Below are 18,670 nucleotides of genomic sequence, written 5' to 3'. Positions count from 1 at the left end.
GCTTCCTTCATAGCTCAGTTGGTAAAGAATCTGCCTGCAATGTGGGAGACCCAGGTTCGATTCCTGGGTTGGGAAGATCTCCTGGAGAAGGAAATGGCAACCCACTTCAGTATTCTTGCTTGTAGAATCCCATGGACAGAGGAGCCTAATAGGTTATAGTCCCTGGGGTCAAAAAGAGTTGGACACAACTTAATGATTAAACCACCACCACATACTTTTTCAGACCCACTCCCATAACATCTTAAATTAACAAAATTAAAATGAACAATAGAGAGATCTTACCAGATCCACCCCCATAATATACATTTTAAGATGACAGGATTAGTCAGAAGGTTCTTGTTAAGGAGAAAGGTGTCCTAAAGATATATTGTTATACTGACTAAGACAAAGCAATGTAGAAAAGAACCTTTGTCCTTTTCTCCTAGAGAGCCCCAGACCCCATTCTCCTCCCTGAGGGCTCCAGATCCCTTTCTCCTCCTCGGCAACCCTGGACTTCTCATCAATCTGTTAGGGGAAGCACACTGATTGAAACTGCCCACCCACCAGGCACCATAGTAACTATTTGCATGAGTTGTCTTATGACAGGAGATCCTGATAAGGAATACGGAACTAACAAGCCACCACCAACCCGAAGAGCTCAGGAAAGGTTGAAAGGAGACACCGCGTGTCTGTCCACTTCACAGAATCCCTCTCACTAGCATCCATCTTGGCTGAGTGATGTGTGAGTCACCAGGAAAGACTCTGAATTAGAGTGATTGGCCAAAGACCACCCAGAAACTAATCCCATCACCATAAAACCCGGGACTGCTAGCCACCAGCAGAGCTGTTCTCCTGGGTTCTCTTACCCTACTGCTCTTCACCTGGGTGCCCTTTCCCAATAAAATCTCTTGCTTTGTCAGCAGATGTGTCTCTTTGGACAATTCATTTCCGAGTGTTAGACAAGAGCCCAGTTTCGGGCCCTGGAAGGGGTCCCCCTTCCTGAAACAAACCTATCTAGAAATTGACTCTCTCAAAGTCTAACCTAGACAGTATATTAAAAAGCAGAGACATTACTTTGCCAACAAAGGTCCATCTAGTCAAGGCTATGGTTTTTTCAGTGGTCATGTATGGATGTGACAGTTGGACTATAAAGAAAGCTGAATGCCAAAGAATTGATGCCTTTGAACTGTGGTGTTGGAGAAGACTCTTGAGAGTCCCTTGGACTGCAAGGAAGTCAAACCAGTCCATTCTAAAGGAAATCAGTCCTGGGTGTTCATTGGAAGGACTGATGTTGAAGCTGAAACTTCAATACTTTGGCCACCTGATGCGAGGAACTGACTCATTTGAAAAGACCCTGATGCTGGGAAAGATCGAAGGCAAGAGGAGAAGGGGACAACAGAGGATGAAATGGTTGGATAGCATCACCGACTCAACGGACATGAGTTTGAGTAAACTCCGGGAGTTGGTGATGGACAGGGAGGCCTGGCATGCTGCAGTCCATGGGGTCGTAAAGAGTCGGACATGACAGAGCAACTGAACTGAACTGAATGTCCTCTTTGAACAATTACTATAAAATTTCTCACTATGTTCCCCAACTTGGAACCCACAGTTTTGAGGGCATTAGCCCACTTTGTCCCCATTTGCCAGGCAAAACAATACAGCTACTCTTTTCTACTTCACCCAGTACTCTATCTCTGAGATTCAATTTGGCACCTGTGTACAGGGCAGCTGAGCTCTGAGCATCAACACTAAAGCCACTGTTGGAGTGAAGTGGGGATTCTGAATATGACAGTGTGGCTGAACCTCACATTTTCCCTGACTCAGACCCCTGAGAGCAAATCTGGTGCCCAGGGAGCTGGAGGGCTGTAACTGGATACAGTTGAAAGCTATTTCACTAAAGACACAGTGCTGAAATAACCCTCCTTTGGGACTGCTTTAACAATATGTCACAAAGAAGAAAGCCATTCTTTACAACTTGGCACCTAATCTTATGATGATATGAGAATATAGGGCTCAGGTGAAGAAAAGAAGAGACACAATGGCTCTCTTGTTATCTGAGGTAGTGGCATACTATAAAGAGAGTGAATTTGTTACAGAGCCTGTGAGAAGTCAAGAATAGATGTGAGAGTTGGACCATAAAGAAAGCTGAGCGCCGAAGAATTGATGCTTTTGAACTGTGGTGTTGGAGACTCTTGAGAATCTCTTGGACTGCAAGGAGACCCAACCATTCCATCCTAAAGGAAATCAGTCCTGAATATTCATTGGAAGGACTGATGTTGAAGCTGAAACTCCAATACTTTGGCCACCTGATGCAAAGAACTAACTCACTGGAAAAGACCCTGTCCCTGGGAAACAGTGAAGGCAGGAGAAGAAGGGGACAACAGAGATGAGATGGTTGGATGGCATCACCGACTCGACGGCCATGAGTTTGAGCAAGCTCCGGGAGCTTGTGATAAACAGAGAAGCCTGGTGTGCTGCAGTCCGTGGGGTCGCAAAGTGCAGGACACGACTGAGCAACTGAACTGAACTGTGAGAAACACACCTAGGGGCTCAAAAGCACTTCTTAGTGATATTGACAGGTTCTCCTGAAGCCACAGATTCTGCACTTGCTGGTTGTTGTTCAGTCACTGAGTCGTTCAGTCACTGACTCGTTGCGACCCCATGGACTGTGGCACTCCTGGCTTCCCTGTCCTTGACTATCCACCTCACTTAGTTTTCTCAAACTCATGTCCATGAGTCAGTGATGCTAGCTAACCATTTCATCCTCTGCTGCCCACTTCTCCTCTTGCCTTCAATCTTTCCCAGCAACAGGGTCTTTTCCAATGAGTTGGTTCCTTAGCATCAGGTGGCCAAACTATTGGGGCTTCAGCTTTAGCAGTAGTCCTTCCAATCATTATTCAGGGTTGATTTCCTCTAGGATTGACTAGTTTGATCTCCTTGCTGTCTAAGGCACTCTCAAGAGCCTTCTCCAGCACCACAATTGGAAAGCACCAATTCTTTTGCACTCAGCCTTCTTGATGGTCCAACTCTCACATGTTGGTGGGGCAATGAATCATTCGGATTCACATATAAACAGTATTGTGGCTTCATCTATATCTACGGTTCTGCTAGGACCTAGGGATTTATGGGTTAAATAAAGATGAACAAAAGAGTGTCCTTACCTTCAAAAAGGGCCCACTTTAGTGGGGAAAAAGACATGGTCGTATGGATGAAAGTAAAATGTAACGCACTCAATATTGTTACTGAGGAACTATACCAGGTACCTCATTGAACGACACATGTATTTGCATCCTATTCAGTAAAATCTGGGGTGGCATTCAAAGTTTTTAATCAAGGGAGAGTTATTTATCAGATTTACCTTAGAAGCCTTTTGACTGGCTGGTTTGGCAGGATTGAATGAGAGGAAGCTAAAACCAGGGAGAATGTCATTCTAGCAGAAGGTAGTAGAGCCTAGACTAGGTCTATGTCAGTGTGAGTTGAGAAGGGGATGGATTGGGGGTGTTTAAGAAGGCTGTGTATTTTATTAGATATTCAAATGATGCAGAGTTAAATCTTTAAAAATAACTCAAAAATCTCCAGAGGCTGTATTATGTACGTTAAAATAACAGGTTTAGGAGATTTCCTTGAAATATGCATGATTAGGACTCTGTGTTTTCACTGTATAGGGCCCAGTAAGGGAACTTAGATCCTGCAAACCTTGAGATGTGGCCAAAAAATAAAAATAAATAAAAAATAAAATAACAGGTTTCGGGGCTAGATTGCCTAGGTAAAAATCTTGATTCTGTGTTAGTGGGATAACCTTGGGCAAATTTTGCATCTCTTCCACCTGTTTTTTTTTATCTGTAAAGTTGTTGTTCTTGTTTAGTCACTAAGTCTTGTGACCTCATGGATTGCAACATGCCAGGCTTCCCTGTCCTTCACCATCTCTCTGAGTTTGCTCAAACTCCTGTCTATTGAGTTGGTGATGCTATCCAACCATCTCATCCTCTGTTGCCTCCTTCTCTTCCTGCTCTCAATCTTTCCCAGCATCTGTGTCTTTTCCAATGAGTCGTTTCTTTGCATCAGTAACATAGCGATGATAATAATACCTACACTCCAGTGATTCTGAGAAAAGATAAAATTTTATACTGAAAGTCCTTAGAATAGGGTCTTGTCCTCATGTCTGTTTGCTGTCATTGTTCTAGCTGGGTTGACTAGATGAACAGTGACAAAAGCCACGGAGATAAGAGTACAGAGACTTGGCACACTCACAGGACTGAGAAAATGGTAAATTTGAAGCAATGCACCTCAGCCTGGGACTTGAACCCAGCCAAACCCCTGACTGGGCTTTGAATTTGGCCAAAGTAGGAGGTCTTTTAACTGAGGTCACACACCTGGTCTCAGGACTCAATGAAGTTCAGGTTGTTGATGTCTCATCTCAGAAAAAATTCAGAGGGAGACAAAGTGATAGGTAATAAGTACATTTATTCAGAGAGTTGGACTGTGAAGAAAGCTGAGCGCCGAAGAATTGATGCTTTTGAACTGTGGTGCTGGAGAAGACTCTTGCGAGTCCCTTGGACTGCAAGGAGATCCAAACAGTCCATCCTAAAGGAGACTAGTCCTGGGTGTTCATTGGAAGGACTGATGCTGAGGCTGAAACTCCAATACTTTGGCTACCTCATGTGAAGAGTTGACTCATTGGAAAAGACCCTGATGCTGGGAGGGATTGGGAGCAGGAGGAGAAGGGGACGACAGAGGATGAGATGGCTGGATGGCATCACTGACTCAATGGACATGAGTTTGGGTAGAGTCAGGGAGTTGGTGATGGACAGGGAGGCCTGGTGTGCTACAGCCCATGGGGGTCACGACTCAGTTGGACACGACTGAGCGACTGAACTGAACTGAACAGAATTCTCAGACATTGCTGACAGATAAGTTGTATTATTTCCATTTCACAGTTAATTTAGCAGAAGAGTAAACACGCTCATAGCTTAACAAGATTAACAAAGACTTCATTCCCAGAAGGCAAATAAAGTTCCATTTTTCTCTGCCGGTAGTAAGTGAGAAAGTAGACCAGCTGGGATTGGAATCCAGACAGTCTCATTCCCATCTAGGTCTGCTGAACCATTATAATGGCTCAAACCATTTTGAAACCTTGTGGCCTTTAATATCTCTTAATACTAGATTCTATTAATATACAGTATCTTGTTTAATATAGTTTTAAATGTTTAGTAATACAAAATACCTGTTATTAAGTGAATGGCTACTATATGTCACCTGGGGAAGGGAATGGCAAACCACTCCAGTGTTCTTGCCTGGAGAATCCCATGGACAGAGGAGAGCCTGGTAGGCTACAGCCCCTGGGGTCACAAAGAGTCAGACACAATGGAGCGACTTTCACTCACACTCACTACTATATGTCAAGCATTGTATGTTCACTATCTTCAATCTCCACAATAACCCATTAAGGCATTATAATCAATATTTTACAGAAGTGGCAACTTAGACTCAGAAGTGTTCAGGAACTTGCCATAGTTACATAATTATGAAGAGATTTGCACTCAACTCTGTTTACTCATGAATAAACAGTCTGTATCGTTTTTCTAGTAATCTATCATGCAAATTTAGCTATATTACATTTAGGGTATCATGTTATTGTGTTTCTCAAATGATACCATGAGTTCCATGAATTCTACTATCACCTTATCAAGTCTGAGAAACAGTTTTAACTATGGACACAGTGTTAATTACGGACAAATAGTTAGTAAGTGAAAGTTGCTCAGTCATGTCCGACTCTTTGTGACCCCATGGACTATACAGTCCCATGGGATTCTCCAGGCCAGAATACTGGAGTGGGTAGCCTTTCCCTTCTCCAGCGGATCTTCCCAGCCCAGGAATCGAACTGGGGTCTCCTGATAACTGGAATAGTATTTTTGAAACTTTAGTTACATAGGAATCATATGTAACTAAATTATATGGTCTGAGACCTTGACCCAAATATGCTAACTCAAATTTCCAAAGGTGAGTCTCAGAAATCAGATCTTTAAAAGAATGGGGTGTGATATTAATTGAGTTCCAAAAGGACCATATTTTGAGGAACATCATCAGAAGCAGGGCTAGTTAGGGACTCTTCGGAGAAGGTAATGGCACCCCACTCCAGTACTCTTGCCTGGAAAATCCCATGGATGGAGGAGCCTGGTGGGCTGCAGTCCATGGGGTTGCACAGAGTCGGACACGACTGACGCGACTTAGCAGCAGCAGCAGCAGTGGGGACTCTTGGCACCACAGCTCTCTGGGTGGAGCGTTACTGTAGTTGCATTGTCAGCACCATACCATTAACTCTTAATTATTATTTCAGATCTTCTCTCATTAATTTAGCTAACAGTAAGCTGACACTTAGCTTAAGAGCCTTGAGGCAGTGTGCACTCTATCTCCTCTTCTGTGGTATATTATTCCCCACTGTCTGAACTTCTTCTAATTAAGCTCTCAGCAGACTACATGGTAGGACTTGTGTTTAACAGGAAGTAAAGAGGGAAAGAGTCTCATGGTGCAGTGAAAATGAGAGATACGACTTCAAATCCTACTTGTACCTCTGAGCTTTGGTTCCCTCCTGTGTTAAATTGGGTGGTCAGAGCCTACTTCACAGTGTTGTCAGATAAGGTGGTGGCTGGTATATAGTTAGTCTTTCCCTGACTGATGGCTGTCATCAATGCATGATTTACCCCTACAATTGTAGAGGAAGATCATAGAAATATTAAAAATGTGTAAAAAAGGGGGGAAATCTCATTTTCCGGGAATGTTCAGTTAGAGACAGGCAAGATTAAACATGTTTAAATCTTTGAGTCTTCATGAATGATAGCATTCCTTTTATTTTGACCCATCCTAAAGCTGACTCAACTTGGGCATTTATATTTGGTAAGTATTTCACAACTATCTCTTCCTTATTCATTATTTCCTGGCAGACTCGGTCAGTATGCCTTACTGTTTTATGTTATGTGGCTAGATTGTCAGTTTAATTGTATTCTCATGAGAGAACCTGAGCTAGATTGACCCAGCTAAGCCACTATGAAACTCTTAATCCCCTGAAACTGTGACACAAACTTTGTAAACCACTAAGTTTTGGGTAACATGTTATACAGCAATAGATAACTAATAGCATGAGGCAAAGAGAATACCTCTATCTTGTTTCAACCACTAACTGACATTTTGTGCTTTATGTCACTTAACAGGCAAATCTAACTCTGAGTCCCTCTCTTCTCCTGCTAAATTAATCTGTAGAATTAACCTGAAGAAATATCTTTCAAGGTACTATTTTTGGGTCCCAGAAGCTGAGAACTGCAGGAGACCAAAAAGAGCATCTTGTCCCTTCATTTTATACGTAAAAGTAATATCTAATATTTAGTGTTTCCTATGCTGGGCCCTCTGTTCCACACAACATGTAACTCTCAGGATATCCTGGGAGGTATAGACTTTCACCGCATTTTACAGATGAAGAAACTGGGTCCACATTACCACCCACTTTGCCTTTACATCCTCTCTATTTTTAAAGAATACTTTCAGTTCAGTTACAAGCATATGTCAATGTTTTATTACAGTCTTGCACATAAGGGGAAAAGTCTCTAGTCATCCAAAGGATCATCCTGGCAGAAACATTTTAGGAAAAGTGGATGGAACAAATCACAGGTAAACTAGTTGTAAAGAAAATAGTGATTGATTAACAGTCAGTTAACTATTTTTAAAAATATTTATCTATTTGGCTGTATCTGTGCTTAGTGGCAGCACATGGAATCTTTGTTTTATCTTGAGAGATCTTTTGTTTCAACATATAGGACTCTCTGTTATGTTGTGGCACACAGGCTCCAGAGTTTATTGGTTCAGTAGAACCAAGAGATGGAATTAGATCTCAGGACAATGTTTTATGAATTACCGAGTTGTTCCCCCTAAACCTAATCAGTTAATGAGAATCAGGCATATATGTTTTGTTAGGTCACTCAATTACATTCAACTCTTTGTGATCCCATGGGCTGCAGCATGCCGGGCTTCGTGTCCTTTAATTCCAGAGTTTGTTCAAATTCATGTCCATTGAGTTGATGATGCCATCCAACCATCTCATCCTCTGTTTCTGTCACCCGTCCTCCTGACTTCAATCTTTCCCGGCATCGGAGTCTTCCAGTGAGTCAGCTCTTCACATCGAGTGGCCAGCATACTAGAGCTTCAGCATCAATCCTTCCAGTGGCTATTCAGGGTTGATTTCCTTTAGGATTGACTGGTTTGACTTCCTTGCTGTCCAAGGGACTCTCAAGAGTCTTCTCCAGCCCCATAGTTTGAAAGCAGCCTTCTTTATGGTCCAACTCTCACATCTGCCCATGACTACTGGAAAGGAGGTGTACATGACAGCCCTGATTCCTTCTGCTGATATAACTCTTGCCATCCATATGGGCTTCCTTGGTGGATCAGATGGTAAAGAATCTGCAATGCAGGAGACCCAGGTTCAATCCCTGGGTTGGGAAGTTCCCTGGAGAAGGGAAAGGCTACCCATTCCAGTTTTCTTGCCTGGAGAAGTCCATGGACAGAGGAGCCTAGTAGGCTACCATCCATGGAGTCAGACACGACTGAGTGGCTAACACTTTCAGGACTTTCATATACCTCTTAGCATTTAAAAATTTCTGAGAGTTGTCTTGTACATCTGGGAATATTTTTTTGTACTGTATTTTGGGTTTATGAGGAAGGAAACCGAACTGATACTTCTCTAAACACTTACCTCCGCCTGTGTAGGCAGAGATTAAGCAATCACCTGCCAGATGTCATCATTACAGTGAATGCAAGCCTGACAATTTACAGGAAGCTTATCATTCCTCTCCATTCCAGAAACTAGTTATGCTTTCCCTCACTACATGTTGAAAACAGCTGAAGCAAGTTGTCTATGATACTAGTCACCACCTTTCCCTTGGGCCATATACACTGCACCATCCTGCAAGTCAGCTCATAATAGAGTCTTTGATTGGAGCTGGTGTTGACTTGGCAATATTAAGAATAGGTAAGTGACACACAGGTATGTCTAGCAAATGGAAGGCTCTTATTTCTCTGGAAATTTTGCGAAGAAACATTATGGACCACTATGCACATCTTATGTCCATATTTCTACTGATGCTGAAAGCTCAGCTTCTCTGTGCACTGGTGCTGAATTGAATCTTGGAGACAGAGTTTTGGGTGAAGTAGAAAAGTAGCTTTATTGCTTTGCCAGGTAAAGGGGGACACAGTAGGCTAATTCCCTCAAAACTGTGTGTCCCAACTTGGGGAACATAAAAGTTTTATAGTAATTGTTCAAAGTGGGCATGATCAGCTTGTGCACATCTTTCTAAAGAGTTGGTAGTGAGGTTAGCAAGAGTCAATATCATCAACCTTCAGGTCCAGCTGGGGTCTACATGCTTATGGCAGCATTCCATCGACAATTGTTAACTTCTCCCACCTGGAAGGGGTTACAGTATTTGCAAAATAGCTCAAAGGTATTGTTGTGCATGAGGCTTCCCTAGTGGCTCAGTGGTAAAGAATCCTCCTGCCAGTGCAGGAGACAGGCGTCTGATCCCTGGTTGGGAAGATTCCCTGGAGAAAGAAATGACAACCCACTCCAATAATCCTGCCTGGGAAATCCCATGGACAGAGGAGCCTGTCAGACTACAGGCCATGGGGTCGAAAAAGAGTCGGATGTGACTTAGCACCTAAACAAAAACAACATTTTATCCCTTGGTGGGGAAATAGGCTCTTGCCCCAAGGCTGCTCCTGATTGTTAGTTCTCCTGGTCTCACATCCTCTCCCTTCCCCAGTTAGCAAATGCTTGAATCTGCTCTTTGGAATTCAGGGAAGGTCATGATGGGTAAATGAAGGCTATTTCCTATCAACAAAGAAATAGAAGACATGAAAGGCCTTGTGCCTAGAAGCCCCATGGGGCCCTGCACAGTATCACTACTGGTGCAAACTATAGTCTTAGCATTATCTAAACTATGTCTTTTCCAAAGATAATCTAAGGAACTGAACTACTCTATGTTTAGACACTTATATAGTTTGTGGTGTGGTCTATATTCTTCCTTGTCACCTTTGGCTCCTGTTCAAAGGTTAATAGCACATGTTAGGCATTTAGTGTGTTGACGTAAACTGATGACAGAGAACTGTTTTTCAGTGTAAGGTTAAGTACAGGTTCTAGGGTGTGAAAGACATAGATTAAATTCCTGATTTCCCACTCACTACCTCTATGACCTTGGACAAATAATAACTCTAAACAGTTTTTTCCTTTTCCCATCAAGTGGAAAAAATGATAGAACCTGCCACATATAGTCGTTGTGAGGATTACACATGACAATTCTCATGTGAAGCACTTAAGTACCTGGGACATGATAAGACCTCAATGCATTTGAACCTCCCGCCAGTCTCCCTTCCCATCCCACCCCTCTAGATTGATACAAAGGCCCCATTTGAGTTTCCTGAGCCATACAGCAAATTCCTCTCTGTATATCTTGATTATTGTTTTCTTCTCTTTACTTCCACCTCTACCTTTTATCTTTCTTTAATCCTCCCCCGACTCCTCGTGTCCACATCTTGTACTTTCTGTCCTACCTTTTATGCCTCTTCTTCTCCTCAGCTCTTCTGTTCTCCTGTGCCTTTGTACACGTCCCAGCATTTCTTTTTCTCACTTGTGAGGCATGAGTAAACCTCCTCTAGGGGAGAGAGCTCCACACCTTGAAAAAAAGGCTAGAGAAAGTAGCACCCGCATTCGGATCTGTTGCCTTCTTCTTCGAGGCAAGAATGTGCTCCAGAAATGCAAACTTGAAGTTCTAGAAATGGACACAGACTCACTGTGAGCCCAGAGGGCCACCAGATAGGAAAATGCCCAATGTGGTAGATAGCCCCCAACTTCCTACCAACTAGCTGCACTTTATTTTTATTATTTCCTTTTTTGTTTATTTGTGGCTGTGCTGGGCCTTGGTTGAGGAGCAGGGCTTTCTCTAGCTGCAGTGAGTGGGGGCTACCCTCCAGGTGCGGCGCGGGGGCTTCTTATTGTGGTGGCTTCTCTTCCTGCAGAGCGTAGGCTCTAGGGCCCTCGGGCTTCAGTAGCTGGGGCTCCAGGGCTTAGTGGGGCCGTGGTATGTGGGATCTTCCCTTACCAGGGATCACAGCCTTGTCCCCTGTATTGGCAGGTAGATTCTTAACCAGTGGACCACCAGGGAAGTCCAGGGCAGCCTAACCTTGGTGAAGAGGGTCCCATGTCTATGTCCTGTAGGAAGTGCCACAATGGCTTGGTGGTCTAAGGAAGAGAACTCAGCTAGAACTCACTGGAATGGCTTCCTAGTGACAGACTGGGAGAGACCCACGCCAGAAGATGGGACTGTGCGACAGGAGATACACGCACAGGTCTCTGGCACAGGTACGGGAAGCGTCTACATGTCTGGGTGGTAGCGCAGGGCTTCTGAGAAACTGGATAGAGCTCTGCAATGGCGGATCTAAAGATGATCGATATTAATTAAACTGAAATCTTAAAAAAACCCTCAAAACCTTAATTTTGTTTTTCAAATACAAAATTTGAAAACAAATTCGTTGCTAAAATTTTGAGGAACAAAAGCAGCTCTCCTCGTCTCCAACCAGTCATAGTCCCACCACCAAAAGCCAGTGCCAACATTTTGATACACAGCATTTCCTTTTATCCCCTTTCGAAGTGTAGTGAAGTCGCTCAGTTGTGTCCAGTTCTTTGCGACCCCATGGACTGTAGCCTACCAGGCTTCTCTGACCATGGGATTTTTCAGGCCAGAATACTGGAGTGGGGTGCCATTTCCTTCTCCAATCCCCTTTCTAAGGTATTTTAAAATATAGTTGCTGTAAGATTGTTTGTAATATAGTCATTTCTGTATTCTGACATCAAAAGTACACATGCTCATTCAAAACTCTGGAAAGAAGAGAAACATAAAGGAGGGAGGGAATCATCTGTAACTGTGTCTCTCAGAGGAAACTTAATAAGACTCTGTGCCATTTATTTGCAATCCTTTTTATAAGCTTGGTGTGGATCATGTACAATTTTGATCATGTTGTTTTCAGTTAACCTTTTATCACACCTACTTCTACAAGGTCGTTAAAAACCCTGTCCCTTCCCTTAAGGAGGCTTCCATTCCTACTAGAAAAATAGATGTGGACCCAACGGCAGTGTAATCAGAGTAGTCAGAGGCAGGGCAGATTAGAATATAGTTTTGGGGTAATCATAACTAGAAGGTGAAAAAGTGGAAGCACTGATGGGTTTTATTTTCTTGGGCTACAAAACTGCTGCTGATGGAGACTGCAGCCATGAAATTAAAAGTCACTTGCTCCTTAGAAGGAAACCCAGACCATGTATTAAAGAACAGAGACATCACTTTGCCGACAAAGGTCCATATAGTCAGATGTATGATTTTTCCAATAGTCATGTACAAATGTGAGAGTTGGACCATAAAGAAGGCTGAGTGCCAAAGAACTAATGCCTTCAAACAGTGGTGCTGAAGAAGGCTCTTGAGAATCCCTTGGGCAATAAAGAGATCAAACCAGTCAACCCTATAGGAAATCAACCCTGAATATTCACTAGAAGGACTGATGCTGAGGTTGAAGCTCTAATACTTTGGTGACCTGACATGAAGAACTGTTTCATTGGAAAAGACCTTGATGCTGGGAAAGATTGAGGGCAGGAGAAGAGGGAGGCAGAAGATGAGACGGTTAGATAGCATCACTGACTCAATGGACAAGAATCCGAGCAAACTCTGGGAGATACAGAGGAGTCTAGCCTGACACAGTTCATGGGGGTGCAAAGAGCTGGACACAACTTAGCAACTGAGCAACAACAACATAAAATGGCTCTACCTGAAACTAGAACTGTTACAAACATGTTAGTATATTTAATGATTTAAAATGCTCTTAAAATGCATTATTATTGACAGATTTTTATAACTATAAGGAAAATAGGTGAACATAGAAAAATATTAAAACTGTACCAAAGGGTATGGATGTATTTTAAAAAAACATTTAATTGTTTCTCATCCTAGGAGCACTGCTTACAAATTTTTGCTGTCTTATTCTAGAAACACATACTATATTAAAAAAAAAACAAACCAAAATGTTCTCTCTGTTGTTTTTTCCCTCTTAACTTGGAACACCTTGATTTCATTCCATAGCAGCAAATATAGATGTATCTTATACTTTCTAGCAGATGCATATTTATTTGTCTATTGAATGAATGTACTATAATTTATCAACTCTCCAGTATTCTATTGAGAGACATCCAGTTGTTTCGCATTATTTTTCTCATTGTGCAAAAGCCTTTATTATACCTTTTATGACAAGCTTTTCTTTCTGTAGAGTTAAAGGCTGAATTTTGCTCCCTTCAAATCCATATATTGAAGTCCTAACCCTCAGTATCTTGGTGACTGTATTCTGAGATAGGGCCTTTAAAGAGGTGATTAAGTTAAAATGAAGTGGTTAGGGTGGACCCTAGTGCAATCTTACTGGTGTCCTTATTTGAGAAGATTAGGACATAAAGCCAGACACGCACAGGCACAGAGCAAAAGCCATGTGAGGACACCGGGAGAAAGTGGCCATTTGCAAGCCAAGGAGAGAGGCCCCAGAGGACATTAAACCTGCTGACACCTCGATGCTGGACTTCCAAAACTGTGAGAAACAAAGTTTCTGTTGTTAAGTCTGTCATAGTTAGTTTTGACCACCCCAGCAAAAGAATACACACAACCACTCATCTCTATTTAGTAAAAACCAATGGGAAAATAATAATAGCACTTGCTATGCAGGCCTATGTATATTTCATATTCTGAGCTTCCTGTGCAAATACAGCATTTGAACGGAAAATGAAAGAAAAAAAACGAAAAACAAAACATAGCATCGGGCCTCACATTTCAACTCAGTGGCTACCTTTTCTTTTAAAAATGACACCATCCCTGCTAAGAGCTTTACTCCTAAATCAATCAACCTAGCCTGCCGTGTGTGTGTGTGTGTGTGTGTGTGTGTGTGTGTCGCACGCACGATTAGTTGCTTATTTTGACTGACAGTAGGATCAGCTCTGGTATGAGTTGGGTTTGGGATTCCGACTGTTGGGGGCTGCTGCTGCTGCTAAGTCGCTTCAGTTGTGTCCTACTCTGTGCGACCCCATAGACAGCAGCCCACCAGGCTCCTCTGTCCCTGGGATTCTCCAGGCAAGAATACTGGTGTGGGTTGCCATTTCCTTCTCACTTGGGATTAGCAAAGGCCTTTCATTGTTTACTTTCACAACTAACGCGCTGCTTGCCGGGAAAACTGCTGTGTCATAAACTCAGTTAAATACAGTTAAATATAAATGCCTTAGAATGGACTTTCCCTGACTCGTAACCCTCTCCAGGGCCCTCAAAACCAGGGCTGGAAAATAGTGTTGCTGCCAAACTTGGCTTTCTCTGCCCACCAAATATGAATTAAAAAAAAAAAAATGGAGACAGAGTTTGGAGGAAATAGAAAAGTGGCTTTCTATTTCTAATCTTCAGCTGGTGGAGTGATGAGGGCGGGGTGCGGGGGGAGATGTTGGCTTCTGCCTGAAGAACTGTGCCCCTGGCCCTTCCACAAGGAGTCTAGAGGCTTATATAAGATGAGGGGGGAGGAACAAAGGGGTCAGGATCTTGTATTCGTCTTCCTCTTGTTTCAATAACAGTCACAAGCTGGTGTCAGGTAACCCAGTAGTTGAGTCTGGCAGTCTGGGAGCACTGTGGCCTTCTTTCTCTAATGCAAAAAGAGAAAAACTAAGAGAGGTGGTTTGTAAAGTGAACCCCAGAAACAGGATGTAATTAGCATAGAATCTAATGGTAACAGGTGTGAAATGTAGCTCCTGCAGATTTAGGGGGCCAAAAAGCAAATTTAGTTACAGATTAGAGATTGTTGTTCAGACACTAAGTCATGTCCGATTCTTTACAGCACGCCAGGCTTCCCTGTCCATCACCAACTGCCATCTAACCAACTCATCATCTACTGCCCTCTTCTCCTTTGGCCTTCAATCTTTTCCTAGCATCAGGGTCTTTTCCAGTGAGTCGGCTCTTCAAATCAGATGGTCAAAGTGACAAAATAAAAACTAGGAGTGATCAGGCCTGCTCACTATCTTTGCTCTTAGGAAAGAAAAAAAAGAAACCAACTCATTCCTCTTTTTGCCTTTTCACTGCAACAATACCAGTAAAGAGGCCTCATGTCATCAGACATTTAGGTCACCAGGGAATGATTTGGCATTTTTTCCCTGCAGCATGCAGTTTTCAGAAAGAATGAGAGAAGGAAAGGCGCTACGCGCTGTGCGTTTCTGCCACTCTGTTTTCACGCCTTATCTAGTCCCTTGTCACTGTGACTTCTCTGTGCCTCTGTCCTTATATGTAAATGGAGCTCATACAGCCATGAATCCAGTGCTTGTACCCTCATCAAGTTCAGATGTTGAAACCCTACTCCTCATATGATATTATGAGGAGATGGTTGTTGGAATTCCTTCACTTTCATATGTCAGAAGAAATCATAAAGGCATGATTAAGCCAATAACCTTGACCTTAATAGCAGCTCCAGATCTGCTGTAGTTGCAGGAACCCATAAAAATGATACTAGGCTGATCAATGTCTTCTTTTTAGGGCTAAAGTTTAATATAAATCAATCATGTATTCTGGATATATCTGGTGATTAATTATTACCTTACTCAGCACATGGTGCAAAAGTTAATAGCTTTTTCTGAAGGGAAGAATGACCCACGGGACTTATTACTTTTTTTTTATTATTACTTTCTTTCATTTTATTATCTTAAATTCCCTGAAATGACCAGTCCAACATGGCTGTTACTACTGTTCAGCTAACTACACTGCTTCAAGGTCTAGGTTACAGTGAAACTGTGTAGAATGCCTTTTTTTATTTGTTTATTTGTTACACACCTATTCCATGTGCCTGGTTCTAGGGGTATACTGGTGAACGACAGACACAAACTGATATTGTGAAACAAAATATGGTGAGAATTTGCCAGCAATGCAGGCAACCAGGGTTTGATTCCTGGGTTGGGAAGAGCCCCTGGAGAAGCAAATGGCAACCCACTCTGGTATTCTTTCCTGGAGCATCCGCTGGGCAGAGGAGCCTGGCCGGCTACAGTCCGTGGGGTTGTAGAGTTGGACACAGCTGAGCGACTAACACAAGAAATGGGGAAATTACAGAATGCTATGAACTTCTCTCTTTCCTTCTTTCTTTATTCAGCAAAGATTGAGTACTCAGTGTACGTATGAAAGGCATTGTCCTAAGTGCTGAGGATAAAACTGTCACGCGAGTGTATGTTCCTTGATTCTTTGTCTCGTCACAACAAAGATTTGGAGTGACGGACTTTAAAGCCCCCTCGGTGAGTCACAGCTCTCAGGTCTTGGATAGACCGTGTTATAGCTCTCAGGTCTCGAATGGACCATGCTATAGTTATTAGACAAATCAGTGTTACAGCTCTATTTTATTTAGAAGACAGCAGGAAAATCTATCTTCGAGGTGTGAGGGTACGTCGATCTAAAGACACGAGGAGAAGAGCACCCCAGCGCGCAGGAGAGAGAGCTGGCTCTGGCTCCTCTATTTATATGTGTATCTCTCCCTGGGCCTGTCCTATGTAAATTGGGCCAGCCAGGAGTGTTGTTTGTTTTACCTGAGGTCCTCACTCCGGTCCTCGGACCTTCTTTTGTTTCATTTTCGCGGGCTTTTCCCTTCCTTGTCTGTAGCCACCGCCATTTTGGATTCCTCTTCCCTGTTCTACCTGCCTAACAAAACCATGTGTCTAGCCTCATGGAGCTCATTACTCTGTGTAACTGGTTGACCTGAGGTCTGGGTCCACATTTCGAGACAACTTGAGTGACAGATCAGAATAGGGTAAAGAAACAGAAGGAAAATAAGAAAATGTCTTCTGAGGGATATCAGAAAATATAGACACAAAGCCGTAGTGAAATAGTAGAGTTTAAAAAGAATGAAGACAGGGGCAGAGGATGAGAGAAAATGAAATAGCTATCAAGGATCTTCTCTATATTCTATTATACAAGAATTGTTCCCATTTCTAAGACAGACTATGTACAAGTCATCATCTCTGTATCCCACACAACTAACAGAATGCCTGGCACCGTATTATTGGGCCTAGATCATATGGCCAGATTCCTCACTTACTAATTTGTGGGATGCTAGGCAATCATCACTGAGACTTGGTTTTCTGCAGTACACCTCACACAGTTCAGTCACTTTAGTTGTGTCTGACTCTTTGTGACCCTATGGATTGTAGCCTCCTAGGCTCCTCTGTCCATGGCATTTTCCCAGCGAGAATACTGGAGTGGGTTGCCATGCCCTCCTCCAGGGGATCTTCCTGATTCAAGGATGAAATGCATGTCTCCTGTGGCTTTCGCATTGCAGGTGGATTCTTTCCCACTGAGCCACTGGGGAAACTCTACTATGCGCTAGGTACTATTATAAGCAATTCAACTATATGAACTCTCTTAATTCTCATAACAATCCTATGAGGTAGGTATTTGTCTCAGTTGCTCAGACTGTTAAAATACCACAGACAGTGAAAGTTGCTCAGTCATGTCTGACTTTTTGAGACTCCGCAGACTGTAGCCTGCCTGACTCCTCTGTTCATGGAATTCTCCAGGCAAGAATACTGCAGTGGGTAGCCTACCCCTTCTCCAAGGGATCTTCCCAACCCAGGAATTGAACCCCGGTCTCCTGCACTGCAGGCAGATTCTTTTACCAGTCGAGCTACTAGGGAAGCCTATGCATAGCCAGCGTGGCTTACAAGCGGTTGAAATTTATTTTTCCTAGTTCTGGAGGTTGGAAGTCCAAGATCAGGAGTCAGCACCGCGAGGGCCTGACTGTGGATTTCACGTCTTCACATGCAAATAAGCAGAGAAGGGTAGTGAGCTCCTTAGGGACTCATTATTAGGGTTTTACTTTCATGACTTCATCTAATCCTGTTACCTCCCAATTGCCCACCTCATTACATCCCATGAGGAGTAGGGTTTCAACATTTGAATTTGAGGGGGGCACAAGCATTGAGTTCATGGCTGTACTAACCCCATTACATATATGAGGAACCTGAGGCACAGAGGAGTTAGGGAAGCTTGCTCAAGGTCACACATGTAGTATCCCTCAAACCAGGAATCCAACTTCAGCGCTAAACTGTGCTCTTAAAAACTGCTCACAGTGCCTGTCAATAAGTGGCACATAGTAAGATTAGAAATAAACGAAAGCATTCTTATTCAAAGTTCTTATACTCTTCTACTCCATCATTTACTGAATATTCATCAAACCCCTATGTTGCCTTGGAACTCTCATAGTAAGGATGCAAGGGTTGAACAGAATACACCTGCTTCTTGCTCTCCTGGAGTTTATAGTCATTAAGCAAATTACATAACAGGGCTTCCCAGACGGCTCGATGGTAAAGAATCCACCTGCCAGTTCAGGAGATGCAGGAGACATGGGTTCAATCCCTGGGTCAGAAAGATCCCTTGGAGGAAATGCCAACCCACTCAAATAATCTCACCTTGGAAATCCCATGGACAAAGAAGTGTGATGGGCTACAGACCATGGGGGTCACAAAGAGTTGGAGGTAACTGAACAAACACACACACCCACACCCACACAAACACACACACCCCATAACCCAGGTTTTCAACCTTTCCTGTTTTCCTTCCCA

General features: G+C 43.0%; 1 protein-coding gene across 10 annotated transcripts in view; it reads left to right on the top strand.

Moving 5' to 3' along the window:
- The first annotated feature begins 8,727 nt into the window (after window positions 1-8,727).
- FBXL5 (F-box and leucine rich repeat protein 5) overlaps window positions 8,728-18,670 on the top strand; it is a 55,089-nt gene continuing 45,146 nt past the window's right edge. For 4 of the 10 annotated variants that reach the window (XM_069594735.1, XM_069594734.1, XM_069594738.1 and 1 more), the window contains exon 1: window positions 8,728-8,995. Coding sequence is in view for 6 of the 10 variants with exons in the window: in XM_069594729.1 (XP_069450830.1) it covers window positions 11,333-11,377 (45 nt within the window). In the remaining 4 variants the exon portion in view is untranslated. Of the gene's footprint in view, window positions 8,996-11,150; window positions 11,378-18,670 lie in introns of all 10 variants that reach the window. The other 6 variants (XM_069594729.1, XM_069594727.1, XM_069594731.1 and 3 more) reach the window with 3 other exon arrangements.

Source organism: Ovis canadensis, chromosome 6 (assembly GCF_042477335.2).
Source record: "Ovis canadensis isolate MfBH-ARS-UI-01 breed Bighorn chromosome 6, ARS-UI_OviCan_v2, whole genome shotgun sequence".
Classification (NCBI taxonomy): Eukaryota; Metazoa; Chordata; class Mammalia; order Artiodactyla; family Bovidae; genus Ovis; species Ovis canadensis.
Note: the sequence above shows the minus strand (reverse complement) of the source record. Positions and strands in the feature narration are given on the sequence as shown.